Raw genomic sequence first — 19,625 nt, 5'->3', positions numbered from 1 at the left:
GCGCGAGCTGCGAGCCCGGCGTGTCCCGCGGCCCGGAGGACGCGGCGGGCGGCGCGGCGGAGGCGGCGGTACGCGGGGCGCGGGCGGGGGCGCGGGCGGGGGCGCGGGCGGGGGGGCGGGCGGGGGCCGGGGGCGCCCTGCGGCGGGTCGGGCGGTGCCGGCGGCGCAGGGTGGGCGGCCGCGGGGTGACGCCGCCTCGGGGCATCCGTGCGGCCCGGGCAGGTGGGCCATTGTGTGCGCCCCGAGCCGAGCCCGCCCGACCCCGACCCCGACCCCGAGCCCGAGCCCGAGCCGCACGGCGGGGAGGCCTGCGCCGGAGTCCGGGGGCGGCGGGGGCGCGGGGGGCCGGGGGGGGCCGGGACCCGCGGGGCCGCTCTTCCCCCGCGTCGGGGCGCGCAGCTTCCAGCGGGAGGCGGACCCCGGGGGAGCCCGCAGCCGGGGAGGGGAGGGGAGGGGAGGGGAGGGGGCGCGACCGGCCAGCGCCCCGGGGAGCGGGGCTGCCGGGTGCCGCTTGCAAAACTTGCAAGTCTTCATCGGAAACTTTCGGGAAAAATCGACTTTTCGTTCTTTGCACGGAAAACGTGAGCTGCAGGGTTCAGAGGAATCCGGCTCCCTTCGGTGACATACCCCGCGGAACCGGCTGTGTAGACGCCGCAGACCTCTGGGGGGTGGGAGCGAGCGGCGCCTTCCTCCCCGGGGCTGCGGGGGGCGACCTGGGGGCTGCAAAGTGGCTGCGGGGGGCGACCTGGGGGCTGCGGGGTGCTGCCTAGGGGCTACGGGGGACAACCTGGGAGCTGCAGGGGGCGACCTGGAGGCGACCTGGGGGCGACCTGGGGACTGCAGGGGGCGACCTGGGGGCTGCAAGGTGGCTGCGGGGGGCGACCTGGGGGCTGCGGGGGGCGACCTGGGAGCTGCAGAGGGCGACCTGGGGGCGACCTGGGGGCTGCGGGGGCGACCTGGGGGCTGCAGGGGACGACCTGGGGGCTGCAAGGTGGCTTCGAGGTGCGACCTGGGGCTGCGGGGTGCGACCTGGGGGCTGCGGGGGGCGACCTGGGGGCTGCGGGGGCGACCTGGGGGGGCTGGTCCCCGCGCCGGGACGGGTCTGAGCGGCGCCCCCAGCGGCCGGCCGCCGACCGCCGAGCACCTGCCCGCGGGGTGGGCCCGACCCGACCCGACCCGCCCAGCGCGGCGGCCGAGCTCGTTGGCGGCTCCACCGTCAGAGCCCTGGACTCCAGGCAGGTTTTTGTTAACAAGGTCAGTGCTCGCTTCCCGCTGCTGAAAACCTTCAGGAGTCTGACTTTTCGCTGCGGAGAGGCGGGGATTTTACCAATTGCCCTGGGTGACGATCATGGCCAAGGGGGGGGGGGGGGGATGTGACAGTGACACTTTTTATTTCTGTTCTGTAGAATCCTTGGAGGATGCAATAGGATGCTTGGTCTAATCCCCTTTTTTTTTTTTTTTTTTTTTTTAAGAAATGAATTTTTAGTAAAATTCTGATGATGGCTTATTATGCAGTAACCTGGGCCATTTTACTTTTCACTTAACAGAGGGTCCTCCCACCCATATCACTTTCCGTGATTTATAGACTGATCTTAAAATTGAAGCCAAGTTGGAGAATAGTTGTCCTCATAACTGGTGCTTATCTAATGATTAAAAATCAAAGACATTTTTATGCATTTTTGGATTCATGGCAACTGAGGACTTAGTTTTTTTCATTTTTAGTGAAAAAAAATTTTTTTGGGGGGGGCTTTTAGAGATTTATTTCCTTTCGAATTAGTTTACATCTTAGGCACTTTTATATGTACATTTGGCAGTCGCGAGCCAATGGAGACTCCAAAGCAGTAGGCTATTTTTGAAAGTGAGTGTTTTCACTAAGTTTTGACTATTTAGATTGTTGCTTAGAGACAAGTTTAATTTATAGTTTTCAGCTTAATGTGATTTTCAGTGGAGTGTTTTAAATTTAGTTTGTGATCCTTGTTCTTAGCTGTTTAAATCCTGAAAGCATCCCAAGTGTAAAGCTGGGTAACAGCTACATTATTCAATAGGATCATATTAATAGTCTTCGCTGTGAACCATGCTGAGGAGACCTGGGTTATTTTCAGTGCCTTAGCCAAATGTGATGACTTTTATAGGCTATATTACTATTTCTACTCTGAAAATAACTCCTAATGGATAAGGCAGTATGGAAAACAGAAATCTTCCTGCTTTTTTATTGTCACCAAAGAATTTAAGAGTGAGAGGAAAATGGAGATCCCTTTAAGAGCCGTGGTTGGCAAGCTGACGGACATTCTTGTCATTCTGGACTTTTCTGGAGCAACTAATATGCAAAAAAGTAGACATAAAATTTTTGTTGTCATGGTGATAATACTAGAGAAATTTGGACAGTGCTTTCATCAAGCGCACAAAAGGAATATTAAACAAATTAGCAGCTGGTACCTTGGAAATTTTTGTTTCCAGGTGACAGTACTGAATGTAAATGTAAAGAAAAGCACTTTCTTGGCCAATTGTGCTAAGCTTTCTTGAAAATATAAACAAAAACCATAGTTATATCGCAGCTACAGAATACTGAAAGTTTCACAGCAGAATTAAGTAGGGAATAATTTAGATTTAACACATTATCCCCCACTTACCATAGATGATGGTGTTTCGAGTAACATCGTTGCTGCCATAAGAAGTAACACATTGCTTTCCAGCTGTAGAAACATAAATACCAAGGAATCTAACCAGACATGATGGTGCCATGAAAGGCACAAATACTTTGTATTAGGAATCTGGGGAGGAAGAATCATGGAGGGGATCCCTAGTGGAAGGACCTGGAAACATTCCACAGACAGATGGCATCTGAGTTGGGCCTAGAGATGGAACGAGGACCTGCAGTGGAGACTGCAGGAAGCTGTGTACGACGTGGCTGGTACTTCGGGTTTCTTGAAAGGTGGCCTGGGGCACATGTGAGTGGCTTTCCAAGATAAGCATAGAGGTTTCAGCTTCAATCTCAACTGTGTACGTTAGAAAAATAGGTTAGAAATTGAGGAAATAGACTGAAATATTCCCCCACGATTAGAATATAACTGATGCTTTTCAACATGATGCTTTTCACTCTTTTTTTCTTCCTAAATGTATACTTCTTGCCTGTTTTTTTTTTTTTTTTGACTTTATTATTGTTGGTATGTTGCTATTCCATTTCTCATAGGAGCAATTTTGGGTAGAGAAAGGCATTTGTCTTCTCAGTGATTGAATCCATGCCTAGGCTAGATTGCCAGTTGGTTCTGTCCTCTTGTGTTTCATGTAACTTTATGAGGTGAGAAAATGTTTCACAGTCTGAGCACTTATTCAGCCGTTTACAAATATCTGCTGCTGATCTCATGGACGGCAGGGCTGTAGCTGGAAGAGGCAGCCTCCTTCAAGAAACGCAGTGTGGGTTTTGTCTCTAAAAGAAAGCGAAGGTTAAGCCCTGTGCCTGGCAAATACATGGTAGGTGTTTCACATATATCGAATGAAGAAAACACTCAGCAAGAAGCTGTATCATAATACTTAATGTTGTTTGGCTGATTGGGAAATTTACTTTGTGTGTTACTAGATTGTAATGAAATTAGTGGCTTATGATTTATAGTAATCAACATTATAGATGTTATAGAGTTTTTTCTTGTTTCTGGAAGATAACCCTGATTTTTCTGATTTTCTGGGTTCTTGTTTTTATTTGTATGTTGTCTTTTTCCAAGCTGCTTTTCTCAGTGACCTTTCAGATTCACAGGTTTTAACAAAATATTAGTAATAATTTCTAACACTGTTAGTTTTCCCTGTAGATGATCTGTCTTCAGAATAATGACTGAGGCTGGGAATGTGTTGGTGGAACGGTAACTGCATCCTTTCCATCCTGAATTGTTCCTCTAATAGAGTCAAGGTCAGGTCACCCACTGAGGTATGAAGGGAGGGGATGATTGAGGGGAGGTCAAGGCAGAAATGGAAGGAAGCTTGGAAACAGGAAAAGGGAGTAAAAGGAAAGATTGGGCAGGAAGACAGACAAGGCTTCGGAATAATCTGCAAATGCCCAGCAATCTGGGGGCTAGAATTCAACTTTAAACGTGCCTAGGAAAAGAGAGCAGTTTGTCTCCCTTCTGCCCCCATAAACTTTGCCACCTAAGCATATCTGAGTGTTGCTTTAGAAAAGATGATCTCAATGCGCTCAGTTGTATTCTTCTCTACTGGGGCTCCTTTGAAAGACTTGTATAAATAACATGGAAAAGGAAACTTGTCTTTTAGACATTAGGTTAAAAAATGGAGAACAGGTACAAGAAAGATGATGATGACATTGAAGTCAAAGGATTTTTAAAAATGTGTTACTCTTTTATAAATACCTTGTACAAAAATAATGAGATCATGTTATTAATGCTGCACACAGTATGATGCCATGCCCATAGAAATCTTGATTTTTTTTTTTTAAGGGGAAAAAAACTGCTCTTGAGATAAATTGTTAGTAAATAGCCAAGCAGATAAAGGATGGAGTTACAAGGTTGTTATAGTAAATGCAGTATAACCAAGTTAACATCACTCTGCATGCTTGTTCGCAAATGATTGGCTTCTGACACGTTTATATTTCATTGAAAAGGCAAAAAGATGATTCCAAAGACCTGAGTGCTTCCACAGAAGGGCTCTGTAACTGTAAGAATATCACCTGGCACTCTCTGTCTCAGCTTCTTCATTTGAAAATCAGCATGCTGCCATTCGCCACCTACAGATTGTCACGCTGACATTCTTCAGTGCATGATAAGCTTCTTAAAGGGCAATTATTGGATCTGGATGCGAGTTTGCATGTGGAGCTGTCCCATGTAGGGCTGTTGGAACATGGGGAAAGCTGGATTAGAATGGAAATAGGCATTTGTTTTGTCCTGAGATGTGGTCTTTTTCTTTTCCCAAAGAGGTCATGCAGACAGGAGCTCTGAAAGGAGAAGAAGGGATGTAGCCGCGCTTAATTATCAGAGCTTGTCATCCCTGCCCCAGCTACTTCTCTGCTTTTCATTCCGGTTTGCTTATACTCAAAATTAGTTCTCTCCATACCAGGTTTCCTTCCCGGCATTCTGTTTACTTGTGAGCTCTATCTCCCTTCCGTATCTTAGGTTGCTTGTCTTGCATGAAAGCCCTCAGGCGGTGGGGTTGATTTGAGGTGCGAAGCCATGAAGAGGTGACCCCCGTTCTCAGTATGGTCCTTCAAAGCCCCACACCAAGTGGCCCTAGATTAGATTACTCTAATTGATTTTTGAAACAACGAATGATGAATGAAGATGGAAGATGATTGACCAGTTACTTGGTTGGCCTTAGAGTGGGCCACAACCTTGTGTCTTAGTAAGACAGGGATATATATACACACACACACACACACACACACACACACGCTAATTTTTTTATTTACTAATATAGAGTGGGCATGAGTGGGGAGAAGGGGCGGAGGGAGAGGGACAAGCAGACTCATCACTGAGCAGGAACACCGCTGCTCCCCACCCCGCCTGCAACGTGGGGCTCTATCCCAGGACCTGGAGATGATGACCTCAGCCCAAAGCAGACACTTAACAGACTAAGCCACCCAGGCGCCCCAGATGTGTCCTTTACATGATTTATATGCTTTTTGTGTTCCGACTGCACGAAATAGGCATTTTATACCAAAAGTGGGTGGGCATGCGTGTTACGTAAAAAATCACATGAGGATGCAATACTCTGGCCTCACATTTCTAGTGTGGGTGGACAATATAGAAATACACGAGGCGGGATGTGATTAATTGCTGAACGAAGCAGTAGAGCAGTCTGTAGGGCTGAGCGTAGACGAGGAGAGATTTCTGGAGTCCATCAAGACCTCTGAGAGTGGGATTTGAGCTAGGATAGGATAGCTAGAAAGATAGGATTCCCACGGATTAGAGGAGAAAGCATTAGGAAGAATAAAATCGAAGGTATGCAGACCCTGTCAGTAACTCTCTTTCCTCCCAGTCGAGGAAATGGGGGGGAATAATCTCAAAGCAGGAGTTAATGTGAGAGATTTGAAATCATTTTAGAGCATGAAAATATGCTTTTCTTCATGAAAATCCACAGAATTCATCTGTTAATATTGTAAATATTCTGTGTACCTGGAAAGGTGGATTTTTTTTCCATGCTGATGATACAGTCTTCAGATTTTTATTTTCTCCTTGAAATTTTAAGGTGAATTTCATTGCCTTCCCCCTTCTTCACCGCCTCTTATTCATCCCCAAGCCATACATTTCGCTCACGTAGGAAGTTCTGAATGCATCTTATTAATTATTAGCACGCACTGTTAGACTGGAAAGAAAACACAGGTCTGTAACTTCAGAGCAAAGAGGCAAAAACCAATTTATCTCAACTATTTTTCAAAGGGTTCATAAAAGGACCTAAATTTCCTCAGCGCAGTAACCTAGGAACCCCGACAGCCCGTGAAATCCGGACATTTGGAGCTGGGGGAGATCTTAGAGATCACCTAGGACAACATTCTTATTTTACCGCCGAGACACCTGAAGGCCCGAACAGATGAAATAATGTCCTCCTAGCCCATTGGCTTTTCTCACCTCGCCTCTTTGCCGTGTGGGAAACTCATTGATCCCACGCGGGGTAGCCCACGAGACTTGAAACCAGAGGACACGTTCTCGGGGTCTGCGGGAAGTGCCAGAGAACGAATCTGGCTCTCTGTTTGGTCACTAGATCTTTTACCATAAGTTCGGGCAAAGATCTGAGAGGTGCTCCTGCCACTGTGGGCCGTAGGCTCTCTTAAATGCTTTCTGGCAGCCACCAATGCTCTGACTCCTTAAATTCTTAAAGGATACGGTGAGGATCTTCTGGCCCTATTTGGCTATGACTGTTGAAATTCCCTACATAAACCCCAATATTTTTAGATCCCCCCCCCCCGCCCCAGGTGAGGGTGTGGAGTGGTGGTGGAGGGAACTGGTATTGGCCTACGCACATTGAGTTCTGGCAATTGAAGAAGACTGAACTCAGCCAGGTTCTATTTCATCTTCTCCCTCCCTCTCTCTCTGAGCCTGTATAAGAAAATCTGGAAGAATACCCTCCCCACCCCCACCCCCACCCGCAACCCCAAGTAATTTAGAGCTTGTTGAAGACTGCTGTGTTGAACACTAAGAGTTTGGGGTTGTGTCTCCTCCTTTGTATATGCGTTTATATCCCAAAGAAGGCTCGAGCTCTCTCTCTCCATTTGATGACCAGACTCTGGATTAGGTTAAGCTGCCTGTGTCAGATTTTTAAAACTAGGTGTTAAGCACTTTTCCTGGAGTACTTTTCCTGGCAAACATCAAACATGACAGGCAGGGGTGTGGCTTGTAGAGTTGAAATGTAGCTCCCCCTCCCCCTTCTTTTTTGACTGCCTTGCTGTCACTTAAAAATGAGATCTGGATTTTTCTTTATTTAAGAAAACAAGGACAGTAATAATAAAGCTTAGGGCGTGAACATGTCTGCTGTGATTTTGTTGTCATTGTTGGGGGTGTGGACGTGTCACGTTTCCATGGATGTCCTGTCGGAGATCCTAATTTTTATGGGAGTGGTGGCGTTTGCATCTATCCTATCTTCTTTTTTTCAAAATTAGGTTATCAAGTTAGTTTGCCATTTAAAATCTAAGATTTATGCCCTCCCCCCCCCCCCCAAAAAAAAAAAAACGGGTAGGAGGAAACTTGGAAGTGATGGATTTATTCATGGCATGGATTCTGGTGATGGTTTCCTATATCTGCACATGCATCAAGTTGTATATATTAAACCTGTATGGTATTTTGTATGTCAGTCATACCTCAACATGGTTTAAAAATTAAGAAATTTAGAACCATTATTTTGTTCTTAGAGGAAAAACATTAATAATGTTTCTATACCTGAGTACCTCTGTACTATACATCTGCCAAGTCAGATAAATACCACTTCATATGAAACATACTTTTTTTTTTTTAAAAAAGATTTTACTTATTCATGAGAGATAGAGAGAGGCAGAGACACAGGCAGAGGGAGAAGCAGGTTCCCTGCTGGGAGCCCGACGTGGGACTTGATCCCAGGACTTTAGGATCACGCCCTGGACTGAAGGCAGATGCTAAACCGCTGAGCCACCCAGGGATCCCCAAAACAAAGATACTTTTTTATTGGGATTTTTGCATTTGGGCTTTTTTATATTTTCAATACTAAAGCACTTCAAATTTATTTGTAAAATAAATGATATTTAGCATGGTTTCATATACTTACTGTTTGCCAGGATAGTGGACAGAAACATCAAGCATTGCAGAATGACAATTTGAAACTAGTATTATAATTATCTTATTCTTGAAGGCCAGGAAGTGGTAGTGTTTTTAGTGAGGACCCAGGGATGAGAAGCCTAGGGGAAGGAGCGGCAGGCAGGCAAACCCTATATTTAAAATAGTGTTGGGGGATCCCTGGGTGGCTCAGCGGTTTAGCGCCTGCCTTCAGTCCAGGGTGTGATCTGGAGACCTGGGATCAAGTCCCACGTTAGGCTCCCTGCATGGAGCCTGCTTCTCCCTCTGCCTGTGTCTCAGTCTCTCTCTCTCTCTGTCTCTCATTAATAAATAAATAAATAAAATCCTTAAAAATAAAAAATAAATAAAAATAAATAGAATAGTGCATCACTTAATACACTGTTATGGGAAACATTTTTTTTTTTTTTTTTTTTTTTTACCTTTCTGTGTGACCTAATCAGTGGTTTAGCAAGAACCTTTATAACTTTTTTATTTTAATGAATTTCCCTTTTTATTGATGGCGGTATATTAAAAAACAGAAGTGTTGGTTGCAGTTCACATGTAATGTTGATGATGATGGAACCAGAGCAAGCACTCTTGACTCTAATATGAATCAGAATCTTGGCAATGTCTTTCATAATTTATTAGTATTTAAAATAGAGTGCCTTGCTTATGAAGCTTCGGGGAAACAAGGACAATATAATATACAATTAATTAAAATCTTTAGAACAACCAGCAGCAGCATTAATAAAACATTACCCTCCAAAGCACATAAGAATTGCAGCTTACTCTCCCATCTCAGTGGGAAGAAGCAGGATAAAAGAGTCTGTCTTTCATCATTGTCAATAAACTGAGTTTTTATTGGACTGAGGCTGGTAGATTTTCAAAGAAATAGGCTTATAGCCAATAGCTCACTCCTCCCTACATAAAACACCTGGGTGCTCTCGTGCAAATAACAACAATCACCACTTTTATTTAGCACTTACTTCCTTCATGTGTAAGAACTTTGCGGGTGAAACATTAGGTTCAGATCAGATAAGATCCAGGAAATGCCTCTCCCAGGGTAATCCTGGACCAGCAGCAGCAACAGGAGCTCTTTACAAAGGCAGATTCAAGGCTCCACCCCAAACTTGTATCAGGAACCCCAGAGGTGCCCCCTCGCCTCCCCCAGTCTGTTAACAAGGTCTCCCCATGGTGCTTCTGCCCGCCCACCTTTGAGAACGATTGGGGTCATAAGACCCTGTGTGACAGCATTATGTAGTGGGAGCAGAATTTGAGCCCTAGTATATTAGATTTTGCAATTCACAAGGAATCTCTTTTTTTTTTTCTTAAAGATTTATTTATTTATTCCGGGGGGGAGGGGCAGAGGGAGAGAATCCTCAAGCAGACTCCACACTGAGCGTGCAGCCCAACGTTGGGCTCAGTCTCATGACCCTGAGATCATGACCTGAACTGAAACCAAGAGCTCGCACTCAACCAGCTGAGCCACGTGGGCGCCCCAACAGGGAAGATCTCTTAACTTTCTGAGCAAGGGCATCCTAGAAATGACCCATCCTTTAGGTTTGGCTGTAGGTTTTTCTTTTCTCTTTCTCCATCCTGAGCCCCTGCCTTTCCAAATAACTGCTCTAATGTGTGTGGAAAATGCAACAATTTTAAGAGGAGGGCCCTTTTAAAATCTGTGGAGAACCTGCCAGCTCTGGTCTCTTTCCCCTTTGTGCTGTTATCTCCTCCTAGAAGGTTTCTTTGAAACTGAGAAATAGCCAGTTCTGGTTATGCCTGTTTGAAAGGCCCTGGAATCATTTATGGGTTTGCCAGTGTTTGCTTACGTGTCATCACGAGGATAATATACAGTCAGGTATCTGGGTGCTAAACGAGTTCTTATTGGCTGATTGATAGAATGGCACCATTTTCCATCTCTAGAATGCAGTCCCTGTGCTTGTAAAGTGTGCAGACAAGTCATAGCACTTGGTTGTCGTTTTGTCGTTTCCTGGTGGAACGACGTGGCTGTGTCATCCAACTTCTCTGGGTTGCAGCTCTCTTAACCGAAGATGGGCGATAATACCTTACATATAAGATTTGGTTCTTTGAGAATACTTTGGAAACCCTTGGGTGCCATGCAAATGTGAAATGATGTTCCAGAATGGCCCGAGGAATGGCTTCTGAGGGTTGGGCGTTCTGAGGCATTTGGGGGTGAACGTGTCCCTCTCCCTCCGATGGGAGTGGGTTTATCCAAGGAGTCTCTGCCCAGAAGGGCTCTCTGGATGGTGCGTGTAAAGGGAGCCCGGGCTGTGGATTCACCCCAAGCTGAGCTGTGAGGGCTCTAGTTGATCTTCTCTAATTTGGCTGCCAAAAGACCTGCTCATAAAGCTTGTCAGGAAAGAAGGGGGCAAAGTTGGAGACAATAGTTTTGGGCATCCGTGGTATATCTGGGATTTGAAGAGGTGAAACTGGAAGCAGTTACCAGAGCAGGAGTGGAGAGGAGACAGCAGGGCTGGAAGAGTGATGGATGAGGATTGCGATCCCTGGGCCACGGTGCTAATACCTCGAGGTGTAATTGAGTCTCTGGAAGTCTCGCTTGCTCTACTTGGCCTCCCTTTGGAACGGGAAGGAGCTACAGAGGCATTGCCCAAGCAAGCGTTTGATCACCACATGGCAGGTTCCAGACTCGCCTGAGCACGGACCCAGTTGACTAAATGCGAGTGGGGGGCCAGACCTCTTGAAAGTACACATGCCTGTGTGTGTGTGTGTGTGTGTGTGTGTGTGTGTGTGGTGGGGAGGGCAGGGCAGCCAAGTGAAGAGCATGCTCCTTCTAAAGGGACTGCCCCTACCTGCTTCTGCAGATTATTACTCTGTGGGAATGTGAATCCGGGGCTAACTGGTCACCTGAATTTTGAAGAGAAACCAGAGATCTGGATTTTTTGGTGACATCTTCAGGGTTTACAAAATTTTGTTTTTTTAAATGCTGGCTGAGTGAAAAAACAAAACACTTTGTTGCCCAAGTTACACACATCTGTAGGCCAGATTTGGCTGAAGGCTGCCAGCTGGTTACCTCTGCTGCAGAGCCTTCTATAAACATGACCTGTTATTATTGGATGTCCTGGAATTTATAATAACCTCCCAGGAGCCTCTATGTTGGTTGGGGCCCTTCTAGGAATACATTCTCGTGCTTTCTTTGCTACCCCTGCAACTTTTCCTGAACTTACACTAGGCCTGTTTTGATAGAAACTCCAGAGACTTTAAAATTTCTGCTCCAATTTGAACAGATTCTGAATCCAGGTGGGCAGGCAGGCTGGAGAAAATAGATCTCCTTAGTGAAGAGATTTGGGATTTAGGCCTTCTGGTTTCTACCCCCTCCTAGAAGGTCTGGGCATAGATTGTCTGCTGCTGAATAGGGCCCCTGCGCTGCTGGGATTTGCTGAGCCACTGAGATAAAAATGATCCATTGCATACCTGAAGATGTGTGTATTGTCTTATGAAGAGCTTTGTGATTGCTTCTTCAATATTTGTGTTACAGAAAAAAGAGTTTGATGTGGACACCCTCAGTAAATCAGAGCTCCGGATGCTCCTCAGCGTGATGGAAGGGGAGCTGGAGGCCAGAGACCTGGTCATCGAGGCCCTGCGGGTAAGAAGCTTCTGGGGCCAAGCCCCGTTGCTGTATCATTTTCTTTCTTCGGGGCCAATGGCAAAGCTGCTTTTCTTAATTTTTGAACCGTGTATATTTAAGATGTTACATCTGATTAAAATGTACCCCTCACCCCAAATGCCAACCCATAATCTTTATAAACCCCAAACACTGAAGTCAGATGGTCAGTCTAATGATGGGGATTGAGACTAAAGTGTATAGCATGAGAAACTTGAGACTTAAGCTGTTTTGTTTCATGTGGTTATTTGGTTATAAGTTTTTAGAAAATTGGAAGTTTGGTATCATATGTGCCTGTGAGGTCAGGGAGGAAAAATTAAGAGAGTCATTTATAAAAGATGTTGCTGATAATAGAGCTTTTCCTTCCTGTGTAAATTATAAATGACTTCTTATTTTCTGAAACTCTGAAGAGTTAAAAACTAACATGTCTATCTTTTAAAAACTACATATACCTTCCCATTGTTGTATTATGTTTTCATCCGATCTTCTAGAAATTTTGAAATTTTCACAGCTTGTGAAGTATTCTATACATTATTTAAATATCTAAGCTTTTTATTGCTTTAAAAATAACATTAAGTTTTCTTAATGCACAGTTTTATCATTGGTGGTTGTTAGTCTTGTACTTGTTTTGGTATATTAGCCAAACCTAAGTGTTTCTGTTTTTTTTCTTTTATAGTAAATACTTTGTATGTAATCTTGGTCATTTGGCCAGGATGGCTATATTTATTATCTATGAAGTACGGGCTTGTTTCCTGAACACCCCCTCTCTCCCCCCAAGGTGGGGGGTCCTCAAACTTTGTCTTAGGAGGTCGTCTAATATATGAACATCTATAGATGCTGAATTTTTGCCTCATATGGGAGCTAATAGAGTGGGGGAAAGAGGTATAATAACAACGGTGGATGGTCAGACATAATGAAGAAGGTGGGTGTGCTGAGAATCCAGTTGTGTAGGGAAGGGGTGGCTACAGTTAATTTTCACAGGCTGGAAATTGGTACCGTGGGGATAATTACTCCTCAGTCTGATGACAGAGAGTGATTGCCTCAGAAAAATAGGAGTAGAGTTATACCAGCTGCCAATAATGAGTTGAAGGTGGTGCTTTCTGAATGACAAGCTTTGCCAAGTAGACTTGTGCAGGAGGTTTGGTTGTGAGAGGTATTCACCTCATTCCACACTTGAAGCATTTGCATTGCTTGCCAGCGTATATTTTCTTGACAAATGAACTTTGTGGGAGAATTGCTAAGACAGTATATCACAGACAAAATTGCACTCAGCCCAAAGGAGGGACAGGGTCACCTGTGAGCCCAATAGTGTAGACTTTTGAGACCAAATGGATGTGGAGGCTCCAGTTCTACCTCTGGTATTTTTCTGTCTCTCTCTATTAACCTGAAAAAGGCATCAGCTACTGTGACATCTCCCACCACTTGTGCAAATGTTTGAAAGTTTAGCAGAGTCTGTGTTTTTACGTATCACCTGAGCAACCGTATTATTTCTCTCTCGCTCTCTTTTTTTAAAGATTTTATTTATTTATTCATGGGAGACCCAGAGAGAGAGAGGCAGAGGGAGAAGCAGGCTCCATGCAGGGAGCCCAATGCGGGACTTGATCCTGGGACCCCAGGATCACGCCCTGGGTCAAAGGCAGATGCTCAACCGCTGAGCTACCTAGGCGTCCCTATTTCTCTTTTTAACTTAATCGTTATGCTTTCAAATATAAGAGTAGAGTTAAAGGTTTGGTAATGATCAGGGCTTGCCAAAATGAAAGTTTTTCCGTAGAATCAAGAAATGTTGGAGTTGCAAGGAGCCTTACTACATAATCTAGGTCAGTGGTTTGCATCCCTCCAAATTTAGTGGGGGTTTTGGGGAGGGGGTTGGTTTCTTTTATAAAATGTTTTGCATTACTATTTAATTATTCCGCAATGAAGTGTATAGATAACTGTATATGTAAGTAGGTTATGTTAAAAATATCCAGTACATTGCCCTGATTGTGATAACAGGAAATAATTTATAACAAAATACGCATTTCAGTGTACAAATGCTCACACATGTCTAGTGGAAGACATGATAAAGAAGTAAGTGGCGGTTTGCACCTATTGGTAGCATTGCCATGAGTGCAGTCATTGCAAAAGATTCCTGATCCAGGCGTGCTTATCGGGAGTCCGATACAGTTGAGGGAATTTGCCATGCATGAGGTGATTTTTTTTTTTTTCCCCTGAGATGGTGAATGAATCTTGGTAAAGTTCCAAACAAAAGTGCACATTTACATGGAAGTTGAGGCCCTGGAAAATTAATGTTTGTTAAAACTAAATTAAAACAACTTGTTTATGTGTAAAAGGAGTTGCTCTTTAGCTCAAGTGGTCATACCGAGAAGGTTCTATGAAAGGAATGAATAGAGGGACATTTGAAAGTTGAGGGATACTTGAGACAGTTCCTGGATGTTGGCACACCCCTCGCCCTGCCCTACGTGCCAGTCACCATGAAAACAAAGTGCTCTGCCTATTTCCAAATCACCTTCTAGGGGACTGGCCTGTGGAGAAGCACTGGCTGACACCAGCCTACTTTGTTTATAGATTAAAATCTAGACAAACAAAAAGGAAGCCCAGGGAGATGGTGACTTCATCTCCGGTAGAAAATGTAGCATCCATGAACTTGGTATGTTTGGAGATTCTTAAAGCTTTTTGTCATTTTTAAAATTTTGAGAATTGTGATTGATTTGTTTAGATAATTTTAAGAGTAGATGATACCATTTTCCTATATTTGTCATAGCCATCGTAGACTCACTGTGGTCACTCACTGTTCCCTTGAGTGCATTCACTGGAACTACTGAAACTAGGGTATTATTTACTTGGGTTCAGATGTGTCGTTTAATTGCCTTTTGCTTTACTAATGGGATATAAATTAGTGGCTGGCTAAAAAAAATGGGAAGGAGAGAGAATGTGAAACTTTTATTTTTATTTCATATAATGCGATAAAGATATTCCTGAATTAAAATTCAAAATCTGCTCAATCAGCAATCAGTATATTGCTATTCAATTGGGAGAGAAATACATCTTGTTTTAAAAAAAATGTCAAAAGTAATATTTCTCTGAATGTAGGAAATATTTTTAAAATTAATATATAAATTGTGACTCCTTTAAAAATATAGCTAATTTATACCATGAACTATATGAAAATTTAGAAATGATTGTGTTATGAGGTATTCAAATCCTTTAGAATTTTAGAATCTTTAAAAAGATATTTTAGACCAAGCTTTACTTTTAAATCATGCTACCCTGATGTGTTTTTTTTTTTTTTTTTTTTTTTTTTTTTAAGAGTGTGAGTGGCAGCAGGGGGTGGCGTATTGGGCAGAAGGGAGGGCGAAAATCCAAAGCAGGCTCGACACTCAGTGTGGAACCCAGTGCGGGGATTGATCTCATGACACTGACATCGTGACCTGAGCCAGAATCAAGAGCCAGATGCTTAACTGACTAAGCCACCCAGGTGGCCCTTGGGTTTTTTTGATTTTCAAGTTATCACAAACAATTACGTAGATTATTGGATTAATGGCAATAAACTTATCAGAACAATTCATAAATATGATTTGGAGGGGAAGATGTTATGAAATTATAATAGGTATCTTGGTACTTTTATTACTTTCGTGTTTAAGGTAAAAATATTTCCCAGTAGAAGTCCTTGACTTTATAACATATAATATTCAGGAGATTAATTTTTGTTGGGGAGATTATATTTTAATAAGTGTAGCATTATTGTAAAATATGAACTGCTTAACTGAAATATATTTTAATTGCATAAGAGATATTTTATCAGTGATTGCCCCTCATCCACAAAAATTAGGAATAAATCTTTGACTAAACAGATATGCCAAATGAAGTTTGGAAGAAAAAACTGAAGTTTAATTGAGAATGTGCTCTAGGAGAAGCAGCTACATTTTCTGAAAACCATGAGAGATACAGAGCCGTTTGAATTAAATTTAATTGCATATTCAGAATTTGAATATATAACCTGTTAAGAGATCATCTATTTGATACTGTTTAGTTTGTGGAATCTTCTGGCTTTCACTTCTTTTCCTTCTTGCTTCTAGAATTTTTATCAGTGCCTTAATCAAAGGGAAACAAGGACAAGAAGATGAAAATGCTATAATTACGGAATTTTAGGGTCAAAATTGTGTTTCAGCCTACATTTTACAGGGTCCAGCTGGCTGTCATTAGTGTGAGTTTACATAAATATTACATCACTGAAACTATGAATTCCTTGGGCAATCAGATCCAGATTTCTTGTATGCCTTCTTTTTCCTTTTAGATTGATAAATGAGAATTAACAGTATTATTGACATGGCATTTCTTCCTCATAACCTATAGTTACTGTAAAACACAGATTTTCAAGTATTATTTGCACTGAAACTTCTTTAAATTACCAGTTTAACAATTTTTCAGACAGAATGCATTTATAGTATTTGTGTCATAGGGGATATCAGATTATAGAATTGCCTTGTATAAGTGACTGAAACAAAGAGGCGCAAAGTATGATAGGTTAAATACGAAGTTTATTTCTCATGTACCCTTCTGGAAGTGAGCAATCTGTGCTGGAGAAGTAGTTCTAAGCCAAGTAGGTCATTCAGTAGCCCAAATTATATCTATCTTATGGCTCTCCTTAGGGTATTAGACTCTTTGGCATGGTTGAAACTGTGTCAGTGCCATGTCTGCATCCTAAACCTATGGTAAAGGGAGCAAGAGAGGGAATGAAGAAAAGCAACATCATGTGTGTCAGGGAGAACTTTTGTGTACACACCCAGTAGAGTTGGAGACTGGGTAATTATTCTGGCTGGCTGGCTTCCTTTCAGTAATATGGAGGAAGGGAGGACTTTGGAGGACACCTAATAACATAATGTAGTCCATTAATTTGGTTTAATGTTATAAAATATCCTGGGGTATGGTACAAGAAGATAGATCTTTCCTTTCCTCTTTGCCTCAAATATTTGGTGAATACCTACTGTGTACTAGGTCTAAAAATGAAAGTTCAAAATGAATATAAGTGGAGACAATTATGCCAAAATTCTGTCCACTTACAACGTTGTATATACCTTTTATTTTATTTTTTTTGTATATACCTTTTATATATATATATATTTTAAGATTTTACTTATTTATTCTTGAGAGACACAGAGAGAGGCAGAGACATAGGCAGAGAGAGAAGCAGGCTCCATACAGGGAGCCCAATGTGGGACTCAATTCTGGGACTCTGGGATCATGCTGTGAGTGACAGGCAGATGCTCAACCGCTGAGCCACCCAGGCGTCCCCCTTTTATATGTTTAAAATTGTTCCAAGTCATGTCATTTGGGGCCATGCTTTAGTTTTCTCAGATTGTGACTACTTCTGTTCAGATTTTGTCTAGAATGATCTTCCTTTTTAAAAAACATAAACAGTTCATTGGGTTCAAAACTCAATTTAAAACAATGCTTTGAATGGTTTTTGCTTTGAAGCAGGTTATCTCACTTCAGCACTATTGATACTTGGGACTGGTATTTGTTGTGGTTATTGTGAGAAGAGGGCTATGTTGTACATTGTGATATGCTTTGCCGAAGCCCTGGTCTATCTGTTTATTAGATGCTAGTAGTACCTCTGCAGGTATGACAGCCAAACGGGTCTTCCCTTGGGGTCCACAGTTGCCCCCATTTGGGAACCACTTCTATAAAGTGACATTGGTCAAGAAAATGCTGCTCAAATACATTTCATTATAAGTACAACATCCATTCATGATAAAAAAAATTTCAACAAAGTAGGTTTACAGGGAACATACCTCAACATACTCTATATGAAAAACTGACAGCTAACATCATACCCAATGGTAAAAAAAAATTAAGAGCTTTTCCCCTAAGATCATGAATAAGACAAAGATGTCTACTCTTATCACTTTTACTCAACAGAGAAGTCCTAGCCATAGCAATCAGACAAGAAAAATAAATAAAAGTATCCAAATTGATAAGAAGTAAAACTGTCCCTATTTGCAGATGGTATGTTACTATATGTAGAAAACCCTAAAGACTCTACTGAGAAACTATTAGAAGTAATAAATGAATTCAGTTAAGGTCAGAATACAAGATCAATATACAGAAATCTGTTGCATTTCTATACACTAATAATGAGTTGGCAGAGAAATTAAGAAAACTATCCTATTTACAATTGCACTAAAAATAATAAAATACCTAAGAATAAATTTAACCCAGGAGATGAAAGATTTGTAGTGTGAAAACTGTAAAATCTTGATGAAAGAAATTAAAGACAACACAAAGAAATGGAAAGAACTTTCATGCTCATGAATTGGAAGAACAAATATTGTTAAAATGTCCTTACTACCTAAAACAATATACATATTCAGTGCAGTCCCTATCAAAATACTAATAGCATTTGTCACAGAACTAGAAGAAATAATAACTAAAATTTCTGTGAAACCACAGAAGACCCTGAATAGCCAAAGCATTCTACTTTTTTTTTTTTTTTTTGCCAAAGCATTCTTAAAAAAAGAACTAAACTTGGTGGTATCACAATCCCAGATTTCAGTATATACTATAAAGCTGTAGTAATAAAACCAGTGTTATGGTACCGGGGGACCTGGCTGGCTCAGTTGGAAGAGCAGGTGACTCTTGAGCTCGGGGTTGTGAGTTTAAGCTCACATTGGGTGTAGAGACTACTAAAAAAATAAAGTTAAACCCAAAATAGTAATAGTGGCACAAAAATAGACACATAGATCAATGGAACAGAATAGAAAACCTAGAAATAAGCCTACAATTCTGTGGTCAATTAATCTTCAACAAAGGAGGCAATAATATGCAATGAGAAAAAAGTTTCTTCAATGAATGGTGTTGGGAAAGCTGGACAGCTGTATACAAAAGAATGAAACCAGACAACTCCCTCATACCATACACAGAAATAAACTCAAAGTGGACTAAAGATCTAAATGTGAGGCCTGAAATCATGAAAATCCCAGAACAGAGTATAGGCAGTAATTAATTTCTCTGACATTGGCCATAGCAACATCTTTCTAGATAGGTCTCCTGAGGCAAGGGTAACAAAAGCAAAAATAAACTATTAGGACTACATCAAAATACAAAGCTTCTGCACAGCAAAGGAAACAATGAACAAGACTGAAAGACAATCAATAGAGTGGGAGAAGATATTTTAAATGACTTATCCAACAAAGAGTATCCAAAATACATAAGGAACTTATACAACTCAACACCAAAAAAAAAAAAAAAAAAACTAATTAAAAATTGACAGAAGACAGGAACAGACATTTCTACAATGAAGACACCCAGATGGTAAACAAACTTATGAAAAAATGCTCAACATCACTAATCATCAGGGAAATACAATTCAAAACCACAGTTAGCTATCACCTACACTTGTAAGAATGGCTAAACTCAAAGACACAAGAAACAACAAGTGTTGAAGATGTGGAGAAAAAGGAACCCTCATCCAGTATTGGGGGAATGCAAACTGGTGCAGCCACTGTGGAAAACAGTATGGAAGTTCCTTAAAAAGTTAAAAATAGAGCTACCCTTTGATCCAGTAATTCCATTATTGGGTATTTACCCAAAGAATACACAAACACTAGTTTGAAAAGATATATGCAACCTGTATGTTTATTGCAGCATAATTTATAATAGCCAAGTTATGGAAGCAGCCCAAATGCCCATTGTTAGATGAATGGATAAAGAAGTGATGTGTGCATATATTTATGTACATATGTGTA

General features: G+C 42.2%; 1 protein-coding gene across 1 annotated transcript in view; it reads left to right on the top strand.

The window, feature by feature from the left end:
* Positions 1-1,230: 1,230 nt before the first annotated feature.
* LOC119876957 (cortactin-binding protein 2-like) overlaps positions 1,231-19,625 on the top strand; it is a 77,093-nt gene continuing 58,698 nt past the window's right edge. The window contains exons 1-2 of the mRNA XM_038556353.1: positions 1,231-1,254; positions 11,755-11,862. Coding sequence (XP_038412281.1) covers positions 11,800-11,862 — 63 coding nt within the window. The 5' untranslated portion in view covers positions 1,231-1,254; positions 11,755-11,799. The remainder of the gene's footprint in view (positions 1,255-11,754; positions 11,863-19,625) is intronic.

This window comes from Canis lupus, chromosome 14 (genome assembly GCF_011100685.1).
Source record: "Canis lupus familiaris isolate Mischka breed German Shepherd chromosome 14, alternate assembly UU_Cfam_GSD_1.0, whole genome shotgun sequence".
Taxonomy (NCBI): domain Eukaryota; kingdom Metazoa; phylum Chordata; class Mammalia; order Carnivora; family Canidae; genus Canis; species Canis lupus.
The sequence above is the reverse complement of the archived record's forward strand: the minus strand, read 5'-3'. Positions and strand labels throughout refer to the sequence as shown.